General features: G+C 36.2%; 1 protein-coding gene across 2 annotated transcripts in view; it reads right to left on the reverse strand.

Annotated features, from left to right (window-relative positions):
* Window positions 1–16,500, reverse strand: part of STAP1 (signal transducing adaptor family member 1) — a 53,336-nt gene that overhangs the window by 22,397 nt on the left and 14,439 nt on the right. For both annotated transcript variants that reach the window (XR_014244015.1, XM_082390282.1), the window contains exons 2-4: window positions 14,820–14,891; window positions 4,013–4,126; window positions 1,863–1,919 (exon numbers count right to left, since the gene is read on the reverse strand). Coding sequence is in view for 1 of the 2 variants with exons in the window: in XM_082390282.1 (XP_082246408.1) it covers window positions 1,863–1,919; window positions 4,013–4,126; window positions 14,820–14,891 (243 nt within the window). In the remaining variant the exon portion in view is untranslated. The remainder of the gene's footprint in view (window positions 1–1,862; window positions 1,920–4,012; window positions 4,127–14,819; window positions 14,892–16,500) is intronic.

Consider the following 16,500-nt stretch of genomic DNA (forward strand, 5'->3'; position numbering starts at 1 on the left):
TGGGGTGCACGCTTTCCAGGGGGTGTATAAGAAAGTCCTTTGGAGTCTGGGAAGAAAACTCTAGAACTTCATTTTCTATTTACACATTATCTTATTAATTCCTATTATTGTTTATATTTTATCACATGTGTGTATATATATGAAATTTGAGACTATCCTTCTGCATAACTAATAATCAGTAAGTCTATTTCCCTTATATACCAATCCTGAAAAAAATAATAGAATGAGGAAAAACTAATGAAGCAGCTGTTCCTTATTAGTTACCTATTATGTCCCAAGCATTATGCTATTGCAAATCCTCACAGCAATGCTACAAGATAGGTATTGTTATCCCTACTTTACAAATGTAAAAAACAGGCTCAGAAAGATTAAATAACTAGTCCAGAGTCACATAGCTAGAAAGTTGTGGAACCAGGACTCAAACTCCAGTTTAATTAATTCAAAAGCAATGTCTCTGCACTTTGAACTATAGCCTGTGCTTCTCAAACTTCTACTAAAGTTGCCCTAACAACAGCATGGTATGAATGTATATACAGAGTGATCTGGGAACATAGTAAAAGACAATATTTATAGAGCACAACATTAGAGGCAAATTGTTATCTTTTGATAATTCACATGAATTTTATTTTAATTCTGTACCATATCTATGTACATTTTAATTTAAAAAATAATGCTTTTTATCCTTACCTCAAGGAAAAAACTAAGAACAAATCTTTTTGGCCAAAATGTCAAGTATAATTAGTGTTCTAGGAAGATGCACCCCAAGTTTTTTCCGGTGGTTTTAGTGTATTCCTTGACACCTAATCACATACACTTGGTATATCTGTATCCCAGTGTAAGAAGTGCCAGGCCAAACACACAACAATGCCTTTCCACAACAGAGGGAGGGAATGCGTTTCTCCCTCCCCTTAAGTCAATATGCCTTTCACATCTCTAACGGGCCCACTCTTCTACCTTCCTATGACTTTCCTACATGGTAGTTGACCCTCCAACTTTTACTTGTTTTTGGCTGAGAGAAAGAACCAGCATCCATCATCTTGGTAAAGTGCAGTCCTTATTTCATGTGAATGCAAAGCCTTTACTTAGAAACTAGCTTTGGATAAAGTCTGTATTTAACTGTCCCTAACAAACATAGGAAGTTTTCATGTCCTCTAAGAGTATTAGAAAACATGGTGCTCCTTAGGGAGCTGGTTATCAAAGCACCTCATGTTTATTAGACAGTTGCTACAGTAGTTTTACTTAAAATAATGGTAGTTATCTTGCTGCAACAGTTAACTATAACTGTTAGTAAGTAAATCTTACGATTTGTCTCAGGTAAGATGCCACAGAGTTGAACAGATAAGCATCCCTTTGTCTTAAGACTCACTAAACAAATGTTGAAAGCTGACTTCATTTTGATGGTCTCTTCCTGTTATATTGTCTATGTTATTCATAAAATCCATCTCAGCATTTTATAAATATGTATCAAATGAATAAAAAAGGAGTTGGAAAGCTTTTATAAGATGCTCTGTAAGCTACAAATATCAGAATACACAAAAGACCACTGCATCTAAAGGATGAAACCAAAAAGTAGGTCTCCCTGACCACCTGTTATTGACTAGCTAGAATCATTACCCTGTTGATTTTCTTCAAAACAATTATCACAATTTTAAATTATCTTATTTGTTTTCTTGTTTATTTTCTTTCTCCTTTTCATTCACCCAATAAAAATATAAATTTCATGAGTAAGTATAAGGGTTTATATCTGTCCTTTTCAACTGCTATAACTTCAACCCCCTTCACTCAGCATGGTTCATAGTAAGTGTTCAGGCAGTAAATATTTGTTGAATGAGTGAATCAATAAAAAATAATGTCCTTCCTACCTCTGTTATTGTGAGAATGAAGCCTCTCCATTCTTCCCCACTTTCTCTGTTCTCTGTCTAAAGATGTAGACAAAAACAGATAAAGACAAAAAAAAGACATGAATGACTATGAACATTAATACTTTTATTAACTTCAAATAACTTTAGAATTTCATATGATTGTTTTATAAGTCTCGAAATAGTGTAAGCCATCAAAACCCGGCAAGATTGACAAAATGCATATTCTTCTATTGAAGCACATTGTTTTAAAAAGTCAATTGTATTTTTTAAACCACTTACAGTTAAAAGGAAGAAATAATTCATTTTTCTTTATGCTTAGAATTATTAATGTGTATTTGTTATGAAATATTTCAATAATATTTTCTTTTGTAGGAAGTACATAGCTTTAATCTGTTTGCTTATTAAACAAGTAAAATTTTACATATTTACTTAGCTCGAAAAAATTTAAATGTTAGCACACTTATTTCTTTAGTATGTCAGTTCATGGTTACTCCCCCCATTGGTATTTAACACTAACTGGCTTTAAGTTTGAGGCAACCAGGTAGGACCAATGTAGTTACTTCCCATTACCTTAGTAGTTAGTAAGTTACCTTAAAAACTTCCAATTCTTAGCTCTAAATATTACTAATACAGCCAACATTTATTAAGTGCTTACAAGTGGCACTGTTCTAAGTGCTTCACATATATTAGCTGATTTAATCATGACATTTTTGCAAAAAGTACTCTTTTTAAAATTTCATTTTATAGATTTATTCATTTAGCAGATACTCATTGAGTGTCTTTAAGTTCTGGGCACTATTCTATGTGCTGGTTTACGTCAGAGAATAAAACAAAAATCCTTATTCTCATAGGGTTTAGGGTCTAGCAAGGGGCAGTAAATAATAAACATAATAGTGAGTAAATGTTATAGTGTCAGATGGAAATAAATGAGAAAATGTAGAGCAGGGTTAATAGAGATTGGGAATGCCATTAACGGTTTGGGGAGGGGAAAAGAGTTGCAATTTTAATAAAGTGGTCCAGGTAGGCCTCAGTAAGAGGGTTACATCTGAGTAAAGACTTACTTCTGGGTGAAGAAACCAAGTCAATAAAGAGGTTAAGTAAGTTGTCTACAATTACATACTAACAAACAAAACAGCCAGAGTTCAAATCTAGGCATTTGATTCCAATCCTGTGCTCTAAACCACCACATCGGAATCATCCAGGGAGCTTGCTTAAAACGCAGATTCAGAGGCCCAGGTTTGGGGATGGGGATGGGGCCTTATATTTCCTACCTACAAGTGATTCCTAGTACACTAAAGCTTTATGACCACTGCTTTCAAGGTTAAATCCAACTATATCTTATTCAGTTGCAAGTTATTCTCTTTATGTTGTAGTTGTTGGTTGACTTTCCTTGGCTCACTTTCAATGCCAATCCAAGAAAAAAATCTTTTCCTATATAGGTGCTGGGTATACAGTGGTGAGTTTAACAAACAGATCTCTGCCTGTGTGGAATTTAGCATTTTTTGAGATTAATTCCATATTTCACAAATTGTGTATATCTAATATACAATTCTTATTCAAATTTTCTAATTGTTCTTTAAAGCTTTTGTTTTGTTTTGTTTTCTGATCCAGTATTCAGTCCAGGATCACACATTGCATTCAGTTGTCTTGACCCCATAGTCTCCATAAATGGGAGCAGGTGTCCAGTCTTTCTTTGTCTTTTCTTACGCTGGTATTTTTGATGAGCATAGGCCAATTGCTTTACAGAATGTCTCTCAATTTGTGAAATATGAGTTTGTCTAATTCAGTGGTTCCAAACATATATCATGTTGGACATGTCTCAGAATCATCTGGGAACTCAGTGAATGCCAAGTTCTTGGATGCCAATTCAAAAACAACTTTCTAAAAACACCAGGTGGGATGGATCTCTGACTTTGTCAGAGGACAGAAGTATACGGTTTCAATGTGCTTGGATACTAAACAGTGAACGTGCCCTTTTAAATCCCTATTTAGAAAACCATGGCTCTTGGCAAAAGGCAAGAAATATTAACAAAATATAAGACTTGGCACTCCTCTTATAATTCCTTTTTACCTCAGCCACTAGGCTTTGAAGAGGTGAACGCTATTTATAACCACGACTAGTTTCAGACTAATTTCTTCTCTTCACTCACCTTCAATTGCACTTCCTCTTTTGGCAAAACAAGGGTGAATTTTGCACAATTCTTTTCAGTTGAATTCTGGTCAGTAAGGCATGTGAGGTCTATTATGTCTAACTTGTCAACATACTGAAAAGGTAAAGGAAAATCTCATTAAATTATTTCATGGGTAATATATATTAGTTCTAGCAGGAAGGAAAATACATAATATCTTCCTTTCAACTTATTTGTACTTGGCATGATATTCTGCTTTTCAGGTGGACATGGCACCCCTTCCCAACCCAGAGGGCACTGGGAAATGTATTACATGGTGGTGGGCTTGACTGGCTCATATTTTGCAAAAGTCAATTGAGAAATTTTCAGGAATTTTGCAAGCCACTTGTTAAACATAGCCATTATTAAAAATTAAATTATATGAACATACAATTAAATAAATTATATTAACAACAAAGGGAATTAAAATTCAAAACATCATTTTCTGGTTATATTACTACATAGCATTCTCTATGCTCTTGTGTTTATTTACATCTTCATTTCTGTGTGGTGAAAATGCTGTATATATACTGTGATGGTGTGCTGCTGTTCCTTTCTTTCCAACTCCATGTACAGTGAGGTAACACTGATAGGTTGAAATTGGTCATGGTGGGAGTTTTTACATCATGGAAATTGGCAAATCTTATAAATTACAAGTTGATTTATTGTTTTGTTAATTGTCCAAAGGGTCATCAAACTTCTTCTACAAAGGCTAGATAGTAAATGTTTTAGGCTTTGTGGACCACATACAGTCTTTGTTGCAAATTCTTGCTTGTTTGTTTGTTTTTAACGCTTTAAAAATGTAAAAAATATTCTTAGCTCATATACTGTACCAGATCAGGCCACAGGCTAAATTTGGCTCAAGAGCCACAGTTTGCTGGCCTCTGGTCTAGACTTCAGAAAGTGAAGGGGAAAATGTCAATAATGCGGGTGAAATTTTTTTTTTTAGCATCTTTATTGGAGTATAATTGCTTTACAATGGTGTGTTAGTTTCTGCTGTATAACAAAGTGAATCAGCTATACGTATACATATATCCCCATATTCCCTCCCTCTTGTGTCTCCCTCCCACCCTCCCTACCCCACCCCTCTAGGTGGTCACAAAGCACCGAGTTGATCTCCCTGTGCTATGTGGCAATGCAGGTGAAATTTTAAAGTTTGCTGTGTCTGAAGCTTTTTCATCATAAACAGAACAAAAAATGACAAAATATTCTTTCATAATTCAAAAATCATTATCTCATTTAACAGAGAAGTTGTTCATGTCATTGACAAATGGGTGACGTTCCAACATACATAATTGTTGCTTTACTTTCCTCTTACTCGTTAATGTAAACAAAAACATTGGCCAACATTCATGTCAAATATGATATTTAATGTCAATAAAGTTATTAGGGAAACAGCAGATTGGAAAACAACTCAGTTTGTCAAATCATAGTTGGCTACGGATACAGGTTCAGAAAAATCAGTGAAAGTATTCTATGAGAATCAATTGCCTTTATGGAAGTTACAGTAAAGAGTATTGTGTATTTTATTTTTTTAACTGTGTACTACACGTTCTTTATATCAGTAATATTTGTAATATATATATATAATATATATATACATACATAAATTTTTTCTAGAAAGCCATTGTTCAGCATGTACCACATGCTACTGGTTATGAGGATCCTATTAGGAAATTTCTATCTTATTCCAGTATAATAAAAATATTTCTTTTGAGCAGTTGGTCTATATGAACTGATCTGCATACAACTGACCAGACTTGCTCTGCAGTATTAGAAAGATTAGGACCAACTCTAAGTATAGTAGAGTTTTTAATGGTATAATTTTTTGCTAAATCAGCCTCATTGTTGACTTCTTTTTAATCTCCTTTTATTTTCCTCTCTCTGTTATGCCCAATACAACTTATTTTACTGTATTCTTATAAGTATGCTTATTCTAGTTTTATGAATAAGGTAAGGCGTAAAAATAGCACATTTTTTTCCAGAGCTATTCTTATATTGATGGGGTTGAGGGTAAGTTTGGGTTGACCTATTTATTTTCAATGAACAAAGAGCAATTAAAAATGGAAGGGGAAGTATAAGAGAAGGAGGACAAAATTTTAAATTACACAGGGATCTTTTTTTGATAACTTGTCTAGATCAAGCTAAAGGAGGAAGCAACAGAGGAAGAAATGGTGGAATTAGAGTGCTGTAAGCTGATCTGTTGATTAGAAGAAAGGAAGTCATATCTTTTTAGTTTTAATTGTAGTATTGAAAGAGCCTTAAAGGTCATCTGCCTAATCTAGCTGCCCTCTGATGCTTGAATCTCCCCCCGGGGTATTCCTGCATGCAGTCATCCAGCCTATGCTGGAACATCTCGAACAACATGGAACTCATACATCCTATACAGCTGTGCCTGTGGCAAGATCTCTCTTGTCTTAAAGCTACAGTTTTTCTCCAGGCAATTTCCATCCATGGTCCTAGTCCCCTTCCCCTGGAATAACACTAAACAAATTCAGTGACTCTTTCACATGACCTCCTGACAGCCTTTCAAATGTTTAAAGGCAGCTTTAAATTCTTCCCTACTTATAGGCTAAGTATCTACAGTTGTTGCTTGTTCCATCCCTGTGCTTTCTCCTAAGACTATCACCGAAAAAAATTCCCCCAAAGTCTGCATCCTCTTTTAACAAAATTGGTAGATGGGCAATTCCACAGCATTTTGTTGTAACAGTCTCTTCATGACGTAGTGGTTAAGAATGCTGGCTCAGGAACAAGATCTGGATTGTACCCCTTTCATTAGCTTTCTGATCTTGTACAATTTTTTAATCTTAAACTTGACTATTCTCATCTATAAAGTAGGCATTAAAATAGTACCCACTCTGCAGGGATGTTGTGAGAATTAAATGAGATAATACGTGTAAAATGCTTAAATGCTTACTATGTGCCAGCTGCTCTCTTAAGTCTTTAGACTCAATCTTAAGTCCTTTTACTTACTATTGCATTTAATCTTTTTGATAAGTTTATGAGATGGGCTACTGTTTTCATCCTAATTTTTTTTTGAAACTGATTGTGTTGGAGATCTTTTATTGATATTTGCTCCTCTAGATTCACTTTTATCCCTTCACCATCCAACACTGTGCACCAGGAGTGGGAACTATATGGACAACATGAAGGGCTTCCTTAACCTCTGACTTCTGTTGGGTTGGACCGCTGGTGAACACTGGCAGGAGATCAGAAGAGCGAGGAGAGTGAGGTCAGGTATTTATTACTCTATGCAATTGCTTCCTCTGTCAAAGATCATACTCTTTTCAAGGCAGTCATCTTCACACAGCTCTCCCACTATTCTCCCTCTCTTTCCTTTACTCCTAGGTATGGTAATGGGGCACTGTTACAAAGCCTCAGGGTTCTGTACTATCCTTTGTGGTTTTCCTACATCTCGTCCACTGCTTTGAATATAATATCTTCACTAAACTGTCTTCAAATTGCCTAATTTGAGAGGTCGTCTGTTTCCTACCAGTACCCTAACTGATACACTGAGACACAGAGAGGTTAGGTAAATAGCCCAAGATCCCAAAATGGCACAGTGAACAGTGGCAGGGCCAGGACAAAAATCCAGGTAGTCTACCTAAGGACCAGGCTCCCAATCACTAAGTTGTACCTCCCTTGCCATGTAGTAGGTGAATAGTAACTATTAACTCTCTCACATATGTGTATTATACAAGGTTTAGGCCAGGGTCTTTTGTATTTTCACTGACATCAGTGGGAAGCTGGAGACACAACAGAGAAGTTAATTATGTTAAAATTTATTTTATGGTATTTGAAAACACCTTTATATAATCTTGTCTACCCAGAGATCTGGTGAAAGATGACCATTTTTTTCCTGGCTTTTTATTTTGCAACTTTATTATATCAAACATAAACAGTACTTATAAGACATTTCTTTCATGCAACAATTTGTAAGACTATTTTAAATTCATAGTCAGGAACATAAAACTCTTTCTGCTTAGATCTGAGTAAGTATGAAGAAAAAGGGAATGGTCATTAAATTCTGTAGGAGTTGGAGAAGTGTTCACTGAAGTGCTAGAACTTGACGTAGGCCCGAAATAAAGAACAAAGATTTAGAAGTGTAGAAGGGTGAATGAGAGAATGAAACACACAAGAGAAATGATGTGAAACTGAACTGAACAGGCAGGAATGTATGTAAACATGATTTTTTATTCCATGAGGCAGAGCATTCCTTCTAAAGGAGTAGTAGAAGTTATGGTTTAGGGCTGTAGGTAGAGGCTGTACAGGGTGACCTTGAACAAAAGGCTACAGACTTTTATCTTCTAGGCATGGGGTGTTTATCAAATATTGGGGTGACATATTTTGGTAGGAGAATGGGGGAATGACATGGCCAAACAAGGTGTTGGGATCAGTGCATTCTAGCTGTAAGATGAATTAAGCATAAGAAAGATTGAAGGTAAAGAACCCAGATTAGGTTATTATTTTAGTAGAGTGGTGATAAAGCAAAAAAATATTAATGCTGAATTGAGCGAAAATATCAGAAGGTAATTTTCCAAAAGCATGACAGAATAGAGAGAGAGATAGTAACTGGTAAGAAAGGGTTGCAGAAACCTAACTTACAGTGGGTGAAAAGTGAAGCCCTCTCTCAGAAGATGGTATTGAAGAGAGGAGAGCCTTCCAGGCCTAAAGAAAAGCAAATGGGAAGTCCATCTTCAGGCAAGAGTCTGATGTAATAGAGGAATGGGTAAAAGCATTATGCTCAAGTGGGAAATGGCAGGAGATGAGGCCAGAAATTGTCAGAGGCCTTGAAGAAATGAAGTCAGATAACTGCTTGCAGTTGGCAATTTAGGCTGTCATTTACTTTCTTTTTTTGTTGTTTTTTGTTTTTGTTTTTTATTTTATTTTTTTGAATTTTATTTATTTTTTTATACAGCAGTTTCTTACTAGTTATCCATTTTATACATATTAGTGTATACATGTCAGTCCTTATCTCCCAATTCATCACACCACCATCCCCCCCCACTTTCCCCCCTTGGTGTCCATACGTTTGTCCTCTACGTCTGTGTCTCAATTTCTGCCCTGCAAACAGGTTCATCTGTACCGTTTTTCCAGATTCCATATATATGTGTTAATATACGATATTTGTTTTCTTTCTCTGACTTACTTCACTCTGTATGAAGTCTCTAGATCCATCCACGTCTCTACAAATGACCCAATTTCGTTCCTTTTTATGGCTGAGTAATATTCCTCTGTATATATGTACCAAATCTTCTTTACCCATTCGTCTGTTGATGGGCATTTAGGTTGCTTCCATCTCCTGGCTATTGTAAATAGTGCTGCAATGAACATTGGGGTGCATGTGTCTTTTGGAATTATGGTTTTCTCTGGGTATATGCCCAGTAGTGGGATTGCTGGGTCATATGGTAATTCTATTTTTAGTTTTTTAAGGAACCTCCATACTGTTCTCCATAGTGGCTGTATCAGTTTACATTCCAACCAACAGTGCAAGAGGGTTCCCTTTTCTCCACACCCTATCCAGCATTTGTTGTTTGTAGATTTTCTGGTGATGCCCATTCTAACTGGTGTGAGGTGATACCTCATTGTAGTTTTGATTTCCATTTCTCTAATAATTAGTGATGTTGAGCAGCTTTTCATGTACTTCTTGGCCATCTGTATGTCTTCTTTGGAGAAATGTCTATATAGGTCTTCTGCACATTTTTGGATTGGGTTGTTTGTTTTTTTAATGTTGAGCTGCATGAGCTGTTTATATATTTTGGAGATTAACCCTTTGTCCGTTGATTCATTTGCAAATACTTCTCCCATTCTGAGGGTTGTCTTTTTGTCTTGTTTGTAGTTTCCTTTGCTGTGCAAAAGCTTTTAAGTTTCATTAGGTCCCATTTGTTTATTTTTGTTTTTATTTTCATTACTCTAAGAGGTGGATCCAAAAGATCTTGCTGTGATTTATGTCAAAGAGTGTTCTTCCTATGTTTTCCTCTAAGAGTTTTATAGTGTCCGGTCTTACATTTAGGTCTCTAATCCATTTTGAGTTTATTTTTGTGTATGGTGTTAGGGAGTGTTCTAATGTCATTCTTTTACATGTAGCTGTCCAGTTCTCCCAGCACCACTTATTGAAGAGACTGTCTTTTCTCCATTGTATATCCTTGCCTCCTTTGTCATAGATTAGTTGACCATAGGTGCATGGGTTTATCTCTGGGCTTTCTATCCTGTTCCATTGATCTATATTTCTGTTTTTGTGCCAGTACCATACTGTCGTGATTACTGTAGCTTTGTAGTAAAGTCTGAACTCAGGGAGTCTGATTCCTCCACCTCCGCTTTTTTCCCTCAAGACTGCTTTGGCTATTTGGGGTCATTTGTGTCTCCGTACAAATTGTGAAATTTTTTCTTCTCGTTCTGTGAAAAATGCCATTGGTAGTTTCATAGGGATGGCATTGAATCTGTAGAATGCTTTGTGTGGTATAGTCATTTTCACAATATTGATTCTTCCAATCCAAGAACATGGTATATCTCTCCATCTGTTGGTATCATCTTTAATTTCTTTCATCAGTGTCTTATACTTTTCTGCATACAGGTCTTTTGCCTCCTTAGGTAGGTTTATACCTAGGTATATCTCTCCATCTGTTGGTATCATCTTTAATTTCTTTCATCAGTGTCTTATACTTTTCTGCATACAGGTCTTTTGCCTCCTTAGGTAGGTTTATTCCTAGGTATTTTATTCTTTTTGTTGCAATGCTGAATGGGATTGTTTCCTTAATTTCTCTTTCTGATCTTTCGTTGTTAGTGTATAGGAATGCAAGAGATTTCTGTGCCTTACTTTTGTATCCTGCAACTTTACCAAATTCATTGATTAGCTCTAGTAGTTTTCTGGTGGCCTCTTTAGGATTCTCTATGTATAGTATCATGTCATCTGCAAACAGTGACAGTTTTACATCTTCTTTTCCAATTTGGATTCCTTTTATTTATTTTTCTTCTCTGATTTCTGTGGCTAGGACTTCCAAAACTATGTTGAATAATAGTGGTGAGAGTGGACATCCTTGTCTTGTTCCTGATCTCAGAGGAAATGCTTTCAGTTTTTCACCATTGAGAATGATGTATTCTGTGGGTTTGTCGTATATGGCCTTTATTATGTAGAGGTAGGTTCCCTCTATGCCCACTTTCTGGAGAGTTTTTATCATAAATGGGTGTTGAATTTTGTCAAAAGCTTTTTCTGTGTCTATTGAGATGATCATATGGTTTTCCTTCTTCAATTTGTTAATATGGTGTATCACATTGATTGATTTGCATATATTGAAGAATCGTTGCATCCCTGGGATAAATCCCACTTCTCATGGTATATGATCCTTTTAATGTGCTGTTGGATTCTGTTTGCTAGTATTCTGTTGAGGATTTTTGAATCTATATTCATTGGTGATATTGGTCTGTAGTTTTCTTTTTTTGTAGTATCTTTTTCTGGTTTTGGTATCAGGGTGATGGTGGCCTCATAGAATGAATTTGGGAGTGTTCCTTCCTCTGCAATTTTTGGAAGAGTTTGAGAAGAGCATTGTGGTCAGAAAAGATGCTTGATATGATTTCATTTTCTTAAATTTACTGAGGCTTGATTTGTGATCTAAGATGTGATCTATCCTGCAGAATGTTCTGTGTGCATTTGAGAAGAAAGTGTAATCTGCTCTTTTTGAATGGAATATTCTATAAATATCAATTAAATCTATCTGGTCTATTGTGTCATTTAAAGCTTGTGTTTCTTTATTAATTTTCTGTTTGGATGATCTGCCCATTGGTGTAAGTGAGGTGTTAAAATCCCCCACTATTATTGTGTTACTGTCGGTTTCCTTTCTTACAGCTGTTAGCAGTTGCCTTATGTATTGAGGTGCTCCTATGTTGGGTGCATATATATTTATAATTGTTATATCTTCTTCTTGGATTGATCCCTTGATCATTATATAGTGTCTTTCCTTGTCTCTTGTAACATTCTTTATTTTAAAGTCTATTTTATCTGATACGGGTATTGCTACTCCAGCTTTCTTTTGATTTCAATTTTCATGGAATATCTTTTTCCATCCCCTCACTTTCAGTCTGTATGTGTCCCTAGGTCTGAAGTGGGTCTCTTGTAGACAGCATATATATGGGTTTTGTTTATGTATCCATTCAGAGAGCCTGTATCTTTTGGTTGGAGCATTTAATCCATTCACGTTTAAGGTAATTATCGATATGTATGTTCCTATGACCATTTTCTTAATTGTTTTGGGTTTGTTTTTGTAGGTCCTTTTCTTCCCTTGTGTTTTCCACTTAAAGAAGTTCCTTTAGCATTTGTTGTAGAGCTTGTTTGGTGGTGCTGAATTCTCTTAGCTTTTGCTTGTCTGTAAAGCTTTTGATTTCTCCGTCAAATCTGAATGAGATCCTTGCTGGGTAGAGTAATCTTGGTTGTAGTTTATTCCCTTTCATCACTTTAAATATGTCATGCCACTCCCTTCTGGCTCATAGAGTTTCTTCTGAGAGATCAGCTGTTAACCTTATGGGAGTTCTGTTGTATGTTATTTGTCATTTTCCCCTTGTTGCTTTTAATAATTTTTCTTTGCCTTTAATTTTTGTCAATTTGATTGCTATGTGTCTCGGCTTGTTTCTCCTTGGGTTTATCCTATATGGGACTCTCTGTGCTTCCTGGACTTGGGTGCCTATTTCCTTTCCCATGTTAGGGAATTTTTCAACTGTAATCTCTTCAAATATTTGCTCGGATCCTTTCTCTCTCTCTTATCCTTCTGGGACCCCTATAATGCGAATGTTGTTGCATTTAGTGTTGTCTCAGAGGTCTCTTAGGCTGTCTTCATTTCTTTTCATTCTTTTTTCTTTGTTCTGTTCTGCAGCAGTGAATTCCACTATGCTGTCTTCCAGGTCACTTATCCGTTCTTCTGCCTCAGTTATTCTGCTATTGATTCCTTCTAGTGTATTTTTTGTTTCAGTTATTGTATTGTTCATCTCTGTTTGTTCTTTAATTCTTCTTGGTCTTTTTAAAACATTTCTTGCATCTTCTCGATCTTTGCCTCCATTCTTTTTCCGAGGTCCTGGATCATCTTCACTATCATTATTCTGAATTCTTTTTCTGGAAGGTTGCCTATCTCCACTTCATTTAGTTGTTTTTCTGAGGTTTTATCTTGTTCCTTCATCTGGTACATAGGCCTCTGCCTTTTCATCTTGTCTATCTTTCTGTGAATGTGTTTTTTGTTCCACAGGCTGCAGGATTGTAGGTCTTCCTGCTTCTGCTGTCTGCCCTCTGGTTGAGGCTATCTAAGAGGCTTGTGCAAGTTTCCTGATGGGAGGGACTGGTGGTGGGTAGAGCTGGCTGTTGCTCTGGTGGGCAGAGCTCAGTAAAACTTTAATCCACTTGTCTGCTGATGGGTGGGGCTGGGTCCCCTCTTTGTTGGTTGTTTGACCTGAGGTGACCCAACACTGGAGCCTACCCAGGCTCTTTGGTGGGGCTAATGGCAGACTCTGGGAGGGCTCACGCCAAGGAGTACTTCCCAGAACTTCTGCTGCCAGTGTCCTTGTCCTTACGGTGAGATACAGCCACCCCCCGCCTCTGCAGGAGACCCTCCAACACTAGCAGGTAGGTCTGGTTCAGTCTCCCCTGGGGTCACTGCTCCTTCCCCTGGGTCCCGATGCGCACACCACTTTGTGTGTGCCCTCCAAGAGTGGAGTCTCTGTTTCCCCCAGTCCTGTCGAAGTCCGGCAGTCAAATCCTGCTAGTCTTCAAAGTCTGATTCTCTAAGGAATTCCTCCTCCTGTTGCCGGACCCCCAGGTTGGGAAGCCTGACGTGGGGCTCAGAACCTTCACTCCAGTGGGTGGACTTCTGTGGTATAAGTGTTCTCCAGTTTGTGAGTCACCCACCCAACAGTTATGGGATTTGATTTTATTGTGATTGCGCCCCTCCTACCATCTCATTGTGGCTTCTCCTTTGTCTTTGGATGTGGGGTATCTTTTTTGGTGAGTTCCAGTGTCTTCCTGTTGATGATAGTTCAGCAGTTAGTTGTGATTCCCATGCTCTCGGAAGAGGGAGTGAAAGCACGTCCTTCTACTCCGCCATCTTGAACCCTTGACCTCAAAGATGACCATTTTAAGTTTGTTTTCTGTTTGGTTTTTTAAATGACCTCTGGTTAGTTTACCACTAATGGTGCTGAAATGCCTCCAGGTAGAATACATCACACAGGCTCTTTTTCTGTATCTTTCATTGGATCTGGTCATGTAATAACAATGTTCTAAGCAGTGTGGGCTACTACACCCATGGTCTGAAATGTTTATATTTAAACAAGTTACTGGATCATAAAATCTCATAAGCATAGCATTCCAAGGTAGACATGCATTTGCTACTAAAATGCTACATTTTATTTGTGGAAAAAATGAAATACACCATTTTCATTTTTTTTGTGTGGTTAAACTGAAATATCAATCATTTAAAATTAATACAAATAAATAATCTCAGAATTTCTTTATTGTTATTCTCATGCTTGAACTCTTAGAAGTCTTATCTCATGGGGTATGTTTGTACTTTCTAGAAAAATTAAATTGTGACATATTGTATGTTATGAGATTTCGGGTATCAGTTAACACCTTCTGAGTTTCCCAGGAAATTTTACCATAGGTCTTGTAATTGATAGCCCTCACAGATATAAATGTTCTTATTTAAATTGGTTGTACTGGAATATCTTTACTTTCGGAAGACAGAAGTGAATAATAAACTATATGACAAGTGTTTATCGGGAAAAATTAAATCAGCTGAACACGTTTACTTACTGTTGTACTTTTTTTGTCAGTATAAAAGAAAAGTGTAGTTCCTCTCAGCTCTGTCCAGTAATGTTTATAATCCTGCGGGAAAGAAATTGTAAGCATCATTTCATTATGTATATTCAACTATTTTCCTATTGATATTTCCCTCTGTAACTTTCTTAATTGCTGTGTGATATAATATTCTTCTTTCTCCTGGGATAAATCACCTACTTTTTTATCGCTTAATTTTACATTTAATTCCTGGTTAAATCCTTCACAAATTTTAGTATGAGGTGTGTGGTAGGGATGTAATTTGATTTGTGTTTAAGTAAATTATTTTCCAAAACTTTCCTCATTGATTTAAGATGCTTGACTTTTTGTGCACTTTCAGTGGAAACTTGCACCTGTAAGAGGGGCCATATAAGGGGCCAGGTTGGGACAAGCATTTAATATCTACCTTCCAAGACAGTTGAAAAGATTGAATGAATTAATACACATAAATCACTTAGAATAGTACATGGCTCATAGTTTAGGTTCAATAAATAGAATATATTTATATAGATCAAGGAAATATGAGCAATTGCTAATGATAAAAATAACACAATCAAAGCTGAACTTTGAATTCAAATTTCATTCATGTGCTGAACATTTCATAATTAATATGTTCACATTATTATGAGTTCTATAGAAATATAATTTTTTAAGTTTAAAATATTTAAATAACCTAGTAAGACTCAATCAAGTGAAAGTCTATTTAGATAAGAACTTACATTTTATGAAGATTGGCTGTATTACAAAAGAATGGCAAGGGGGTGTGGTTAAAACATAAAAAAAAAAAAACCTTCATATCTGAAGACTTACCTTCATACCCAGTTCTTTGCAAAAGTGTGTTTTTAAAAATTCCAGTCAGTTTCATAGACTTGTTGAACATTCCTTCCTTTAGGGTTTAATAAGCTGAATTTTCACAACATGTTGGATTATCTTGATTTATATTGAGTGTTAATGTAAGAAAATCAGGTGAAGAAATTTTTTCTTTTGCTTATAAATGTGAGGACACTCATATGTTATGGTATTTTGTGTCTCTTTGATAATGACATATCACTTATTCTTTTTTTGACCACCAAAATGTTTGTCACCTCTTTAGAATTTATATACTTATTTTCTCAAATAATGGGAACTCTATAACCCATCTTTCTTTTATTTTCCTTGGCTCTCAGGAAGTTCAAGATTAAATTCATTCTGAATTACAGCAACCATCTTTCTCATGTTCTTAATAGAACTATTTTCTCCCTTTGTCTTCATGGCTAATAAGGTGCTATATTAGCTTTTGCTGTATTACAAGCCACCCTAAAACTTAGTGGACTAAGACAGCAAGCATTTTATATTTCTCCTCATTCTGTGGCTGGCGGATGATTCTTTGGATCTGGGTACACTTGGCTGTGACTTAATGGTCTAGGGTACTCTCATTCACTTGCTTGGGGTATTAGCTGGGAATGCAGAATGACTGGGTGTGGTATAATAAGAAATATATTTAGTCTTTGTCTCCTAGTTCCTGGCATAGAGATCCTAAAACACTTGGAATTTCCTAAGTAATAGGAGTGCTTTTGTTATTCATAGTGAACCCTTTTACATCATACCTGAATTTTTACTAATGAGGTAACTTAGGATGGGACCCCTAGATATCTTCAGGATGGGTCTGGTCACCAAA

The sequence above is a fragment of the Balaenoptera borealis genome, assembly GCF_965194805.1.
Source record: "Balaenoptera borealis genome assembly, chromosome: 4".
NCBI lineage: Eukaryota > Metazoa > Chordata > Mammalia > Artiodactyla > Balaenopteridae > Balaenoptera > Balaenoptera borealis.